The sequence below is a fragment of the Radiomyces spectabilis genome (genome assembly GCF_025331425.1).
Source record: "Radiomyces spectabilis strain NRRL 2753 chromosome Unknown BYT42scaffold_13, whole genome shotgun sequence".
In the NCBI taxonomy this organism is placed as follows: domain Eukaryota; kingdom Fungi; phylum Mucoromycota; class Mucoromycetes; order Mucorales; family Radiomycetaceae; genus Radiomyces; species Radiomyces spectabilis.
The window spans coordinates 587045-600866 of record NW_026251938.1 but is presented as its reverse complement, the minus strand read 5'-3'; the positions used below and the strand labels follow the sequence as shown (position 1 = coordinate 600866).

Below are 13822 nucleotides of genomic sequence, written 5' to 3'. Positions count from 1 at the left end.
ACGATATCACGGTCTTCGGCAACAAACCATATTTTTTGAAGATTATGACTTGGGCTGAGCATTGGAACACAGTCACAGCATGCCAAATTTCATTCATCACCCCCACCCCACACCGGCACACAAGCTTTTTTGTATGATACATAGCAGTCACACTGATTTTCGCCAACCGAGCAATGGCGAAAGAGAATCGTTCGAGTTTGCAGCAAGAAGCTCCGTATATTGGCAGTGAAGATGGCACTGGATAACGAAACGAGCCATTTTAAGCAATTGCCTCCAGCACCTGAAAAACTAGTCGAACATTACTATGATGAAGAATGGCCCATTCAACGAGTCGTGCGTTGGTTAGATGACAACGGTTGGGAGGCCGTCGCACGCCCTTTTGAAGGCAAGTACACCTTGTGTATCCAATATTGCCTTTCCTTCTTTTTTGAGTCAACTTCATTCGTCACTCTCAAGCTAACCTCCTTAGAAACTATTTTTTTGTTATTAGACGGTCATGTATATGGTCACCGATTTCTCAACTTATCGTTCGCCGAGGCATCGGAATTGCTTTCTCGATCAGCTTTAAACGACACCGACAAGCGTCGATTAGTGCACAGCATTCACGCACTCCGAGCCATGACTGATAGTCATTCTCATCGCCAAGTCAGCTACCCTGTGAATTCAAAGGATAAACACACGTAACAGACTATTAATGATGTGCACAATTTTTTTGTTCCTTAGATTCAACACCCCGCTCACGATGGCATGGAACGAGTAACAAACGATGTCGCTGCTTATCCTGAGCGAATACAAGCGAGAACTCCAGGACCCCACGCACGAATGCCGATGACTGGACTGCCTGCGGCGAACTTGTCAAACAATACACGGTTCGCGGTACCGAGTAGAACGGCCGTGCCACCGAATGGCATGGATCACGACCTTGGCGTAACGAGACCTCGTATCCCTGAACGAATATCTTCGAAACCAGAGCACATTTCGAAAATCATCAAATCCTTAAATGTGCCTCAAATAAGAACTATTGCTGCCGCCGGCCGAGGCAGATCAGCCCAAACGTACCTGAACACCGGTTCATCCTCGGCCGCCTCCGGTCGGTACCCTTCTTCTTCCAATGGTGTCAATGACCGCATGCACAGTCCCGTCAGTCCTCGTTTCCATGGAGGCGATCATGAAGAATGGAAGATTGGTGGTCGAAGAGTTCCACAGTTCCATGTAAGTAACGGATCATATCGTATATAACAGTCGATGGGTGGCACCAATAATCTACAGGGCCGGCAGTTTTTGATCCATTGACTCACTTTGTTTTCCTTGCCAAAAGGATCATTCTCATCCTGCCTCTCCGCATCCATCGCGTGGTCCGCCATCCTCCGAATCACGCGAACAATGCATTTATGTGACAACAGATGGTGACGTGCTGTTCAAACTTACCGTCACCGATATGCATGATCCCGTACAGATCAAGACATTGATACTCAAGAAGATGGGCGTTGATAGTGATTGCGACAGATATCATTATTACCGTTGTCATGACGGTGTACCAGGTACGCTTTACTAGCTTTTTTTTCCCTGGGGTGGAGAACAGGGAATTCAAACCTTTTTCTTTTTTTAGATCAACTCTTGACTGACGAAGAACTGGTACACATCTGCAATACTTCTGACAATACCCAAAAGAATATCCTGGTCAAACCCGTGGAAGGCATCACGCCTTATGGCTTTGACAATGGCAATGGAAATGATTATGGCAAATCACTTCCAACATATCAAAGGTAATGATTTATGAACCCGATGATGTGATGGAGATTAGAAAAAAAAAACTTGATGGAGGCTGACATGGGCACGATTTACGTTTGTAGATCTACCACAGCTCCTTATCCAGCGCGACATCCTTTACCCTATGCTATGCATGCTACATACCCAGATTCGTCTGCGCATCCAGCGAATCCTGTCATATACACCGATTTCCATGATCCATCGAATCAACCTCGTTATCCTGGTTATTTCCATCCTGACGCTAGCCCTCGTGCCAGTCCTGTGCTGACCAATTCGCCTGTAAGTGGATGGCAATTATCCGATCCTTCTCCGAAATATGGCGGAGAAGAGGCCAGCCATGATTTCGAAATGCATCGCTCAGCTGGTGGCACGCCCTCGGAAGAACATAGAGAAGATTTCAGCTACTTCGACCGAACGTACAAACGTTCCTCTGGCCGCAGTACGATGACGGATGACTCCTTTACATCGGATCAATCACCTTCACGTCCTTTGCCTCCCAATGCGTTCAAGGCATTGCCTCCTCAACCACAACCGAGTCGATCCGAGCGTAGTGTCGGTTCCCAAAGCGATCCAGCCGAGGTTCCAAGACCCATGCCTGCCGCCTCCTTGTGGGCCGTAGCACCCCAAAAGCCGACTACATCTGCCGCCGAAGTCACCAATCACGAAGCAACCGCAGATGTAACAAGTCCGGCTCCTGCTGCTAAACAGGCATCCTTATGGGCTGTTCCACCACAGCCGCGTCCAAGCACTTCCGAAAGAAGTACAACCGAGAGCAGCCAACCGAAGCGAACTTCGGCCACCTCGTTTTGGGCCGTTCCTCCTCAACCAAGACCGAGTGCATCGGAACGAACGACCAGCGAAGATGCATCCGACAGCAAATCTTCCGGTACGACGCTCACCGCTTCTTTCTGGGCCGTGCCTCCTTCCACGTCCTCGTCCTCGGCCGCAACAACCCCTCGAACAGCTCCCGCCAACCAGTCGTCGACGAACGGCAATCCCCATGGTGCATTGTGGCCCACCGAGGCTTCAGCATCGTCGCGTGAACAAATCCATTTGCATCCCAGCATTTCTTCCGAACCTATTGCTGGTCGACGAAAGTCGGGACGTGATGATACCACGGAAGAGGATAAATTGGCGTCGAGCGCGCCTCCTGCCATGATCGAAGAGGCAGTAGAGAGCCTTTCTTTGCAGGATCAGCCTCACCGAGAACGCAATAAGCGGCTGCAAATCCAGATTCCCTCGAATCATACTTCGGACGCATCGCCTTCACCTCGAACACCATGTGATCCCAAAACCCCTGCTTCGGCCACCAGTGCATCTCCAGTATCTGCGTCGCAAGATAACTTTGATATTGAGAATGAGAATTGGTCGGAACGTCCTTCCATCGAACGCCTTTACAGAAACATCGACAAGTATTTGCCAGGACATGATCTCGACAAAGAAATCGTCGTTGAGCAGCCTGCAACCGCTGTACCTCCCCCCGTGTCTCGTCGCTTGCAAGGCCATAAGAAATCCATCCGTGCCGTTGCCAACGAAGCCCATCGCAACTGGCGACATGCCATGAACGTCATTCGCGCCAAAAACATCTTGCGTCGAAAGAGCACCAAGATGTGGGGTCAGCAAGTAGAGCAAGTGAAACCTGGTATGATTGCCGAAGGCCAACCTATTGTGAACAACCCATTCGCGTTTTCCCAAACCGGCGATAAACCAAGTAAGTCTATTGAAAAATGGGGGGAGAGAATCTTTGGCTGTAGCTGGCATTTTTTAAGTTCAATGGGACTGGTATACTTATGAGCACCTTTTTTTTTATTCCTTCATCAGGCCCTACAAAACTGCAGTGGATGCGCGGTGAACTTATCGGTAAAGGTTCATTTGGCAAAGTATATCACGCTTTGAATGTAGCTGCGGGAGAATGGATTGCTGTCAAACAAGTAGAATTGCCGACAACAAAATCTGACTTGTTGAATGACAAACTGCGAGATACGGTCGATTCTCTTTATCGCGAAATTTCGCTTTTGGAAGGGTTGGATCACGAGAACATTGTGCAATATCTTGGTTACGATTCGGATGAGGAGGAAGGTCACATCAACATTTTCTTGGAATACGTGCCTGGTGGTAGTATTGCATCGTGTCTCAGCAAGAGTGGCAAATTTGACGAACCGCTTGTGCGCTTCTTCACGCGTCAAATTCTGCTCGGTTTGGAATACCTTCATCATCGCAATGTATTGCATCGCGTAAGTGTTGATCTACACATGGTGATAGTGTGCTACCTAAAACCATTGTCGATGCTGATGCTCGATGAATATAGGATATTAAAGCAGGAAATATTCTTTTGGATCAAAATGGTGTATGCAAAATCACCGATTTTGGTCTATCCAAACTAAGTGGCCAGGATAAAGCTTATGATCCGCACTGCAATAATTCGGTTATGCGAGGTAAGAATTTCAGCGATGGACCTAAAGTGGATTTTGTTCCAACCTCGTCTATTTTAGGCACCGTATTTTGGATGGCTCCCGAAGTTGTCAAAGGCACCAATTATAACGCAAAGATTGATATTTGGTAAACTTGATTGATGCTCCAGCATATCCATCAACATCGTAATTAACAAACTTGTCAATCACCATGTAGGAGTCTTGGCTGTACAGTAATTGAAATGCTCACCGGAAACCATCCATGGTTGGATTTGAACATGCTGGCCGCTTTATATAGCGTAAGTTTCTCCCTCATCCTCCTAAAACATTGCAACCCTGCTAAATTGCTTGATTTCCGTAAAGTTGGGTAAATATCAAGCGCCTCCGATCCCGGAAGACGTATCAGACCAAGCCAAGGATTTCCTTTCGCAATGCTTTATCATGTGAGTATGGATGACCAAAGGGATGGTTCGCGAGAGATGGGAATTAAACGATATAATCATTTAGTAATCCTGAGGATCGACCCACCGCTGCCGACCTCCTTGTCCATCCATTTGTCCGACAAGATCCATCATTTAAATTCAAGGTAAGATATGCAGCCATTTTTTCTTCAGAAAACGAGGAAGACGATCCATGCGTATTTACGCCAATCTTTTTTATAGCAATACATGAAGCATAAGGATCTCGAACGTAAAGCATCTAAAGCATCATAAGCTCACTTTCTTTTTTAACCACCAATGCCTGCAACCGCGTCCCACTTTCCGCTTCCTTTTTCATAAAAAAACACACTGTCCCTTTTTTACTGACCTCTTCCCTTTCATTTCCTTTTAATTGCTGTTCTTTTGTCTTATCCGTTAATAGTATGTCCTATCCCTTTGTAACTTCTTTCTCGTTTTTCCTTGCTTCATCTTTATTTCTATATTCCAATTAGCATCGTTTATTTATCCCCCTTTTTTTCTCTTGTGTTGCCTGTTTTTTCTATGCCCTTTTTACAAGTTTCCATTTTTATTCACCTAGCTAGTTTCTATATATGTATCTATCCTTCAAGTCTTTGATTCTTCTTTACATCTTTCGATAAATTTTGCAATTTACCACATCGGTAGTTCCGATCTACTGTAAACCATGCAGCACCCCAGTAATTAGCTCAGTGATTCCTAATTATGAAGACAGCAACAGTGTGATATCATTCTCTCGGCAGCTTTTAGAGAAAAACTGTCAAGAAACCCAAATATGTTAGCTTATTGTCGCACTCATATTGTACTATGATACTGTTTGCGATAAGAATAACTTCGTATATAATAAAATGGCACGCAGCCTCTATTGTTGTTGCAACATGGAAGGTTGAATAACACATGTCCGCAAAAATTCTGATTTGTATGATTGTTTCAGGGATGGAGAGAAAAAACAAAACAAAACCATGTGCATGTCCGCTCATCCAGAAAAAGAAAACAAATACAGTGGAGCATTCGATGGATCCCGCGGCTACCATTCCTTTTCATGGTGATTGCATATGATTTCTGGATTTCTACTGCGTAATGTTATGGTAACAGATAATTGTATTTTCAAAAACAAAATAAGCTCGAAAGCGTGCAATCCCTGGGAACTGATGCTGGTGTTGGATAGGATATTTTCACGCGCGTTTGCAGATATGTTGATACTCTTATCAGAATTAATGCTGCATATGACATCCATTTGTTTACTTGACATCCGACCTACTGGTTTGTAGCGTGACATGCAACATACTATCGTGGAAAGGTGGAAAGATTGCATGAGACTGTCATGAAGATCTTTAGGTGGTTCCGAAATTCTCATATGCACAATGCATGTCTGTCGTCTATTATTGACGAGGATCATAAATGATAACAATTATTGTCATTAAGTGCGTCAAAATTCTTCAGCCACATGTTGCTTCTTATTATATTTCATTCGGTTGGGTGTAATTGAAGAGATAATGATTTGTAGACGGCAACTGAATCGATGGTTTTTTTTATTATTATTTCGCTCTGACCACACGATCGAACCCAAAGTAAATTTGGTATTTTTTTTATTTTTTTTTTGCTATTGTAAACTTTGTTATCTCTTATACAATTTTCGCTTTAGTGTTGTTGACGACTCAGTGGTGTGCTGACGAAGCACCAGCCAGCGGCGCCAGCTCCGAGGGAAAAGTGGCATCACACATGTGAGGATGCTGGCCGCTGAGATAAAACAAATAAGTCATGCATGATTTGAAGGACTCGAGTAGATCCACTTACCACCATAATGGTTGCAAAGGCTCCGCTCGAATTCCGCGCCTCAACAGACGATAACGCCAATCAAACATTCGGGGCATAGCATCGCCTACATTGCGCTGCACGTTGGTTGCATCGAATCGACCGGACCACAGGACTTCAGCAGCAGCAGCGGTTCGCGGCCTAAAAATACGAATACATTGAATACAATCATCATTTCATCAATAGAATATTCGTTCAGAAATGGCTGCTTACCATAAGCGAGCATCGAGAACGGTTTCATCGGATTGTTCTGACCAAAGGGCTACTTCACCGCCAAGAACATTCTGTGCTTCTTCCTTGGTCAAATTGAAAGTCGGGTCATAGCTGTACACGCGTTGCCAGGATTTGAAGGGACTAAAACCAATTTGCTTAGGTCAGACAGGAACCGGTGGCCGACCCTGAAAGGGTGGGGTCATTCGATGTTTACCTGCACCAGTCGCCGCCTGAACCTCCCCAATTTGGAGGACGGTAATTGTCTTCCACTTGGAATTTCTCGAGTTGGGCCTGAAGTGGTTTCGGGATTTTGGGAGACACCTGCTCATCGTAGCTGTGATCATTACCTCTACAGTATAGTGGTGAGATAAGACATATCTAGCAAGTCATACGATGAATGGCATTACCCCCAACCGCCGTGTCCGCAATCCAAATACCAAAAACTGGAGTGGGCTGCAATGACTTTGTATCCGCGTTTGGCAGCCAATTGCACAGGATTAGTCCACGACTGTAAGACAACGTTCTTAGGAATCTCCAGATTTAAGTTGGTCACCGGATCTGTTTTCCCCCGCACCCCCCACAAAGATTTCGATTAGAAATATTCGAGCTTATCATATCAAGGAAAAAAAACAAAAGATCACCTTCCCACAACACGGCTGTCTTGTTTGATTGGCGGATGTACTCCAATTCTTTGTTTAAAAACATTTTCAGCAGATCGGTTGTGGTTGCGTTGTGTTGTTTCAGATAATCGCGAATGGTGGGGTCTTCCAGCCAACAGTTGTCCACTGGTTCATCGCCACCACCGTGGTAGTAAGCATCAGGAAACAGTTGGGCCACATTGCGGATCACCTTTTCAACAATGGTATACGTTTTCTCTTTGACGGGATTTAATTGACCCGAGCCTGGTTCGGCCGCATAGCGATCTTTCCAATCCCCGCTTGGACTGAGATAAAATTTCTCCGTACAGGTCCTATCAAATGAGTCGACTTGTTGTTTAGCATATTTACGTTCCGCCAAAAAGGACAATTGTGAATGGCTGTGACAAGCTTACGTAATGTCTTTGTGGGCCTCTCCCCAGGAACCTGTATGCGCAGGCTGCAAGACAATGGAAAATGAAAAAGGAAAGGGGGAAAGTTGAGCATTCCGAGAACATCCCAATATCTTGTGACTTTTTTTTATGGTTCATCTTACCATATCAATTTCTGGAATGACACGAATGCCTCTAAGACGAGCATAACGTACAATGTTGGCAACATCGGCTTGAGTGTAGACGAGCTGTTTCCCGTGAAGTGTGTAAGCACCACGGTTGGCCAACTCGGGAACCTCCTCTAGTTGGATTGGGAAGCTGTGTGAATCGGTGATATGCCAATGGAATACCTAAAATAAGGGATGTTAATCAAACCAGGGTGATTCGTGCCAAAGAAAAAAACCTCCAAAAAAAAAAAAAAGGTTCTACAGAAGTTTTTCATGCAGAAATTTACATTCATCTTGTTGAAGCTCATTGCATCAAGGGTTCGGAATATGTCGTCGACGGAGTAGAAATTTCTGGAGGTGTCTAATACGGAAAGAATCATTTGGGTGATGTCAGTCAGTCTGTTGAGCGTTTCACTTGTTTGCAGCCACTTTCCTTAGGTTAAGAAATTAAATAAAAAAAGAATACCTACCGAGCATCAAGCCTCGATGACTGAATCGTGGTCGGTCAACGATTGTCCAGGGTGCTTTAGGGATGAACAAACCCTCCCAGTCTTCCGACTGTTCTTCCGCGGGAAGTGTATGTAACATGATGTTTGGGATCAGTGTATCCTCAAACAGACCGTCTGCATCTTTCTCAGTAGAAACTTTTTGGTCTTGCTCACGGTGGACTCTGGCTTGCACCAATTGGGAAAATGTTTCCAAACCGTGCATAGCACCCCAAACGGTGGCAGCATGTAAAGTAGCCTGAGTATGTTCCGTGGGAATATGGAGCGTGTAGGACTCATTGACACCTAATCCTAAATCGGCCGAAGGGTCGCTGACAAAGATTTGAAGGGACTCAAGGGACTGCGAAGCAACTGTGGGGTTCTGTGTAACGTTTGGAAATCCCACTTGCACCTGTAAAACATCAGAAAAAAAATTTTGTGTTCAATTAGCTAATGTATTCCCAGCCAAGGGCTTCACACACTAGGGGAGAAGGAAAAAAAAATTCATTGTCTTCTGTCAACCCCATTGTCTTTCATTTTGTTTTTCCTCTCTCGATTTGTTGTGTGTACTTGTGAGGAGATGAGGAAGAGAAACGTACCGGTATCCAGCGTTCACGCGTGATGAGTAGAGTGTAACGATCGATAGCTTGTTGCAGTCCATCTAGGGAAGGACCGTCAATGTGAAACGAGGTCTATGATCAGAAAAAGGAAAATAAGAGTCTATGGAACGAATCGCAAAGGCATGATAGGAGTACGAACAGCAAGGTTCAGTTCCACTTGTCCTGATTGGACAGACTGCGGTACTGGCCACAAAAACACATCTTGCTGAGTCGCAACCGTCCATGCTGGAAAAACCGCCGCCAATAACCAGAGCTGCATAACTACAACCAGAAACTTGGAACAAAAGAAAAAAAAAAGAAGTGGGGTGGAAATCAGAAGTCCAAGGAAGAATGAAAAAGATTTAGAAGCAGAAAAAAAGTAAAAAAGAAAAAGAAACAAACCCAAGTAAAAAGGCGCTGAAAGATATGCGACAGTCAGTGACAGTGTGTTTTGGATTTTCCCTTTGTGAGAATAAACACAAAAAGGAAAACAAGGCAGAACTAAGCCTAAAAAAATTATTCAGAAAGGACACAACAATTTAGGGAGTGAACCAACAAAAAAAAATTAGAGGTCGATCTCGTGATGAAGTGGCAAAAATTCAGGGTGGGATGGTTCCATGCGATGGGGGTGTTGTTGGGTGATACGTTGGAAACGGGCCACCCACGAAAATGCAAGAAAGCACCTGAGTTGTCTAGTGGATGAGACATTTCGCAATGTTCCCATGGAACGCCTATTCTTTGATAAGCCAGACAAAAATGGCCTGAACCCTGATTTCCTTTTTCTTCAGGGGCCAATCATCAGTAGGTTACACATCCGAAACAACGGGTCGTTTTTCGATTTTCAGTATAAATTGCAGGATCAATGACCCAACAATCTTGCTGATCCAACACAGGCTTTTTTTGTGCTTGTTCTCTTCCTCTTCCTCTTTCTTTTCTTCCCTTTCTCTTTTCTCTTCTCCGTAAGATGAAGTTCTCCATTGCTGCTGCTGCGACAGTGTTGTTGGGCGTAGCTCAGGCCAAGACGTTCCTGTTCCCCATCCCTCAGTCCGTCGAATGGACCGGTCACGGGGCTGCGTTGTCCAAGGACTTTCACATCACTGGTATTGACCATCACAACTATCATGTCCGTGACGCGGCCAAGCGCTACATGAAGCTCATCCGCAAGGAACGATGGGAAAATGTCCAGGTGCCCTACACTAAAGAAGCTCCCTTGAAACATGCTCGCGCTCTCGAACAACTCAAGATTGACGTCGAGGATAACAATGCCAAGTTGGACATGAACATCGATGAATCTTACACACTTGATGTTCCCACTGATGGTAAACACGCTTCGCTCAAGGCCAAGACATGGGTGGGTGCTCTCCGCGGATTGGAAACCTTCTCTCAGCTGATCCTCAACCAAGATCACGACTTGGTCGTTCACACTGCCAAAATCAAAGATCATCCTTCGTATGGCCATCGCGGTATCATGTTGGACACCGCCCGTAACTTCTACCCCGTCAAGGACATTCTTCGCACCATTGACGCCATGGCCTACAACAAGATGAATGTTCTCCACTGGCACGTCACTGATTCCCAGTCTTGGCCCATGTACTTCAAGTCGCATCCCGAATTGTCCGACAAGGCGGCCTACTCTCGCGCTGAAACCTACAGTCCTCGTGATGTCCGCAATATCATCAGCTATGGTGAATCTCGCGGTGTCCGTATTGTTGTCGAAATCGATATGCCCGCTCACACTGCCACCATTGGTGAATCCCATCCCGATCTCATGGTCTGCCGCGACAAGTTCTGGGCCGAATTTGCTGCTCAACCTCCTGCTGGTCAGTTGAACCCCATCAAACCTGAAGCCTGGTCTCTTGTCCAAGATATGGTCAAGGAAATGACGGAACGTTTCCCCGATACGCTCTATCACACTGGTGGTGATGAAATCTGGGCTAGCTGCTGGCCTACCGACAAGGAAATCAAGCAATACGTCACCGATCACAACATCACCTACAACCAGCTCTGGTTCGACTGGGAGAACAAGCTCGTCGACTATGTCAAGGGACTGAAGAAGCGTCCCGTCATGTGGGAAGATCCCGTCAAGGATGGCGGTGACATCAACACCGATACCGTCATTCAAACATGGTTGACTCCTCCTGTGAACTACACTTCCCGCGGTTACGATGTCATTGTCTCCAACTTTGATTACTTTTATCTCGATTGCGGTCACGGTGGTACGTTGATCATTCGCTTTATGAAATTATACTGATTCAGCTTTGTCTCACCCCAACTTTTTTTTTTTTTTTTTTGGTTTAGGTTGGGTTGGTAATGATGATCGCTACATCTCTCCTGCTCAACAGCAAACCGAAGGTGACGATTACAACTACGTTGGTCCTGCTGGTTCATGGTGTGCTCCTTTCAAGGTGAGTTTTGCCTGGGTTTATATGCTCGCGACCTTGATTGACTGACTTAGTTATTTCCCCCCCCCCTTTTTTTTCATATAGACATGGCAACGTATTTACACTTATGATATGACCCTCAACATCACCAATGATCAACCTGGCAAGATTTTGGGTGGTGAAGTCGCTCTGTGGTCCGAACAAGCCAATCACCATGTGATTGATTCTCGTTTGTGGCCTCGCGCTGCCGCTGCTGCTGAAATCTACTGGTCCGGTAGCTACGACGCTGATCACAACCGCCGCACGCTCAAGGAAGTCCAGCCTCGCTTCAACGACTGGGTCTACCGCTTGAACGGCCGTGACATTGGTGCCGAACCTGTCCAACCCAAGTGGTGTCTCAAGCATCCCGAACAATGTAACCTTAAAGATCCCCGCGAAGATTAAACAAGCTAGCCAATCTTATTTCTATGTAATCTTTCCACCGAGTCCATCTACTTGTAACCTTAATTTTTTGCTGGTCAATGAAAAATGAATTAAAACTCGTTTTATGAATAACTGTTATGTAAAAAGGGAAATACTTGAACTTACCGATATTGACAAAATAAGATTGCTACGCCGTATCCATACTACATGAAAAGACGACGAAATCAGAACAAGGAGACGCAAGATCATCTTTTACGTGCATTATGTGGCAAAATGACTAGCCTGCCCAAGTGTCATATCTTGCATTTCACCGGAGTCTTCCTTTTTCAATGATTAGTAATCTACAAAGCTATGAATCCTTTTTTACGATCATTGCAAAATGCATACAGTCCAAAAAAAAGGTAATAGGAGGGGCGCTAGTTGTGGATTCCTATTGCGTGATGTTATTGCAACGTTCACCTCGAAGTTGAGCAATTGTGCGGGGTTACAGATGGAAGAAACAGAATAATTTCAGAGCTTATATGTCACTGGAAACAGTTGTCAACCTATTGGACGTATCTGTTTTTGCCATAATAACTAGCAACCATTAGACAACGGCAAGGCGCAAGGCACGGTTTATGAGTTACCAAGAGACGCGATACTCTTTAGCCTCAATTGTCTCTATTTCCATATTTTCCATGCTTCCAATAGACACCTCCATCGAACGTTTATGAATCGTTTATCCTGCTGTCTCATTATTGGATGTAATTTCGGACTGCGTTCATCATGGCTCCCCATTTCAAGGAATGATACTTGATGAGCGTTCTCCTGCCACACACAGCTTGATGAAAAAATAGCGGTGTCTTTTTCGTAGTTTGAAATGGAACAACAGCCGATTATTATTTTTCGAAATTTTGGCTTGCATTTCAATAGACTTGTCGACATCATCAGCCAAGAAACATCAGATAAGGACGCGCACAAGCATGTCGACTTGCCATATATATATATATATATATAAATTAGGTAAACAAAACCGATTAAGGTTTTATAGGTACTTGTGACGATCTAGATTAAATTACAACGAAAGGAAAAGCCACGGTAGAGATTGGTGACGGATACCTTTGCAGGCTAGCGATATTGATAAATCTTGTAAGCATAATAACTACCGGCGGCGATGGAAAGAACAGATAGAACGGCGGGAACGGGTTTTTTGAATTCAGACTTGACGGCTCGAGGGACCATGCCTCCAGCCAAGAGGAGCGAGGCAGCCAGTGCTGTTTCATGGCCGTAATCTTTATTATGCCACACAAGGTAAGCAGCCGTACCATACACAGCGCCAATACCAACACCTCCAACAAGCGAAGGAACCGAAGCAGTGCGACGATATCCGGCAATACCGCTAAAATAACAAGCAGGAAAAAAAAGGTGCATATGTCAGCATTTACCTCGAAACCAATTGCCATTCCAAGCAGGATGTATTTTTTTTTTTACCCAGCCGTGCAAATCAAGCCCATAGTGATGGAGGGATGGGATGAACCGCCAACCATGATGAATACAATTAAATTAAAAAAACAAAAGAAAGTTGTAAACAAAAAAGAAGAAGAAATGGATAAATAAGGGAAAACCAGGGTTATGAATTGGGATGTGAATCGGGTGATTCTCTTTCCACCAAAAAAGTCACGACATTTGCGCGCGCCCGCAACTTTGACGCTGGCTGGCTCACCCATCTCCGCCCTCAAAAATCATCATCATGTGAAACTCGAAAAACCTGAAATTCCCGAGTCACACCTATCATTTTTTGTTTCTCTCTCACCTGTAATTTCCAGCAACATTTCATCCGTCATCCAAATAATTCCCTTTTTGTCAATCCACTGTTTCCGTGTCTTTCACTATCAACTTTTTGCGTGGGCAGCATCGTAGATGGCGAGCTTTAATGTCCGCCTGTGTTGTGCATTGGGCGGCTCCCTTATTGGAGGAACACGTTATTAGTTTAGTGCACCGCGCTGTTTGTTTGGTTTGACAGCTGTGCAACAACCCATTGAAATAGGATGGGGTAAAAAAAACTCGCGAAAACACGGTAATTGTGATGGGTGAACT

At 45.0% G+C, this 13822-nt stretch overlaps 4 protein-coding genes across 4 annotated transcripts; 2 read left to right on the top strand and 2 right to left on the bottom strand.

Annotated features, from left to right (window-relative positions):
• The first annotated feature begins 180 nt into the window (after positions 1-180).
• On the top strand, positions 181-4864 carry BYT42DRAFT_584491 (uncharacterized protein). Its single transcript, XM_051569877.1, has 12 exons — positions 181-385; positions 491-645; positions 724-1212; positions 1319-1541; positions 1610-1766; positions 1854-3481; positions 3592-4004; positions 4079-4205; positions 4263-4329; positions 4399-4480; positions 4545-4624; positions 4689-4864. The coding sequence occupies exons 1-12, from the start codon at positions 232-234 to the stop codon at positions 4858-4860; spliced, it is 3747 nt and encodes a 1248-aa protein (XP_051419682.1). The 5' UTR covers positions 181-231; the 3' UTR covers positions 4861-4864.
• A 1565-nt stretch (positions 4865-6429) lies between these two features.
• Positions 6430-9222, bottom strand: BYT42DRAFT_503386 (glycoside hydrolase superfamily; the record flags this gene model as incomplete). The annotated part of the gene is made up of 11 exons (XM_051564898.1): positions 6430-6592; positions 6665-6805; positions 6879-7013; positions 7072-7222; positions 7306-7634; positions 7716-7759; positions 7856-8041; positions 8197-8219; positions 8329-8755; positions 8943-9035; positions 9103-9222. 11 exons carry the CDS (start codon positions 9220-9222, stop codon positions 6430-6432), a joined length of 1812 nt encoding a protein of 603 aa, XP_051419681.1.
• A 684-nt stretch (positions 9223-9906) lies between these two features.
• On the top strand, positions 9907-11767 carry BYT42DRAFT_502921 (glycoside hydrolase superfamily; the record flags this gene model as incomplete). The annotated part of the gene is made up of 3 exons (XM_051564863.1): positions 9907-11158; positions 11241-11347; positions 11429-11767. The coding sequence occupies 3 exons, from the start codon at positions 9907-9909 to the stop codon at positions 11765-11767; spliced, it is 1698 nt and encodes a 565-aa protein (XP_051419680.1).
• An 849-nt stretch (positions 11768-12616) lies between these two features.
• On the bottom strand, positions 12617-13353 carry BYT42DRAFT_584484 (transmembrane proteins 14C-domain-containing protein). Its single transcript, XM_051569876.1, has 2 exons — positions 13217-13353; positions 12617-13124 (listed from the first exon to the last, which is right to left on the bottom strand). Exons 1-2 carry the CDS (start codon positions 13270-13272, stop codon positions 12854-12856), a joined length of 327 nt encoding a protein of 108 aa, XP_051419679.1. The 5' UTR covers positions 13273-13353; the 3' UTR covers positions 12617-12853.
• Positions 13354-13822: the final 469 nt, after the last annotated feature.

Bases quoted from the DNA above. Each gene is read 5' to 3' on its own strand.
- BYT42DRAFT_584491 (XM_051569877.1), top strand. From the start codon at position 232: ATGGCACTGGATAACGAAACGAGCCATTTTAAGCAATTGCCTCCAGCA. The intron at 1,542-1,609 runs GTACGCTTTACT...TTCTTTTTTTAG, and splicing joins TTGTCATGACGGTGTACCAG to ATCAACTCTTGACTGACGAA. The intron at 4,206-4,262 runs GTAAGAATTTCA...CGTCTATTTTAG, and splicing joins CAATAATTCGGTTATGCGAG to GCACCGTATTTTGGATGGCT.
- BYT42DRAFT_584484 (XM_051569876.1), bottom strand. From the start codon at position 13,272: ATGGTTGGCGGTTCATCCCATCCCTCCATCACTATGGGCTTGATTTGC. The intron at 13,125-13,216 runs GTAAAAAAAAAA...TTGTTATTTTAG, and splicing joins GGCTTGATTTGCACGGCTGG to CGGTATTGCCGGATATCGTC.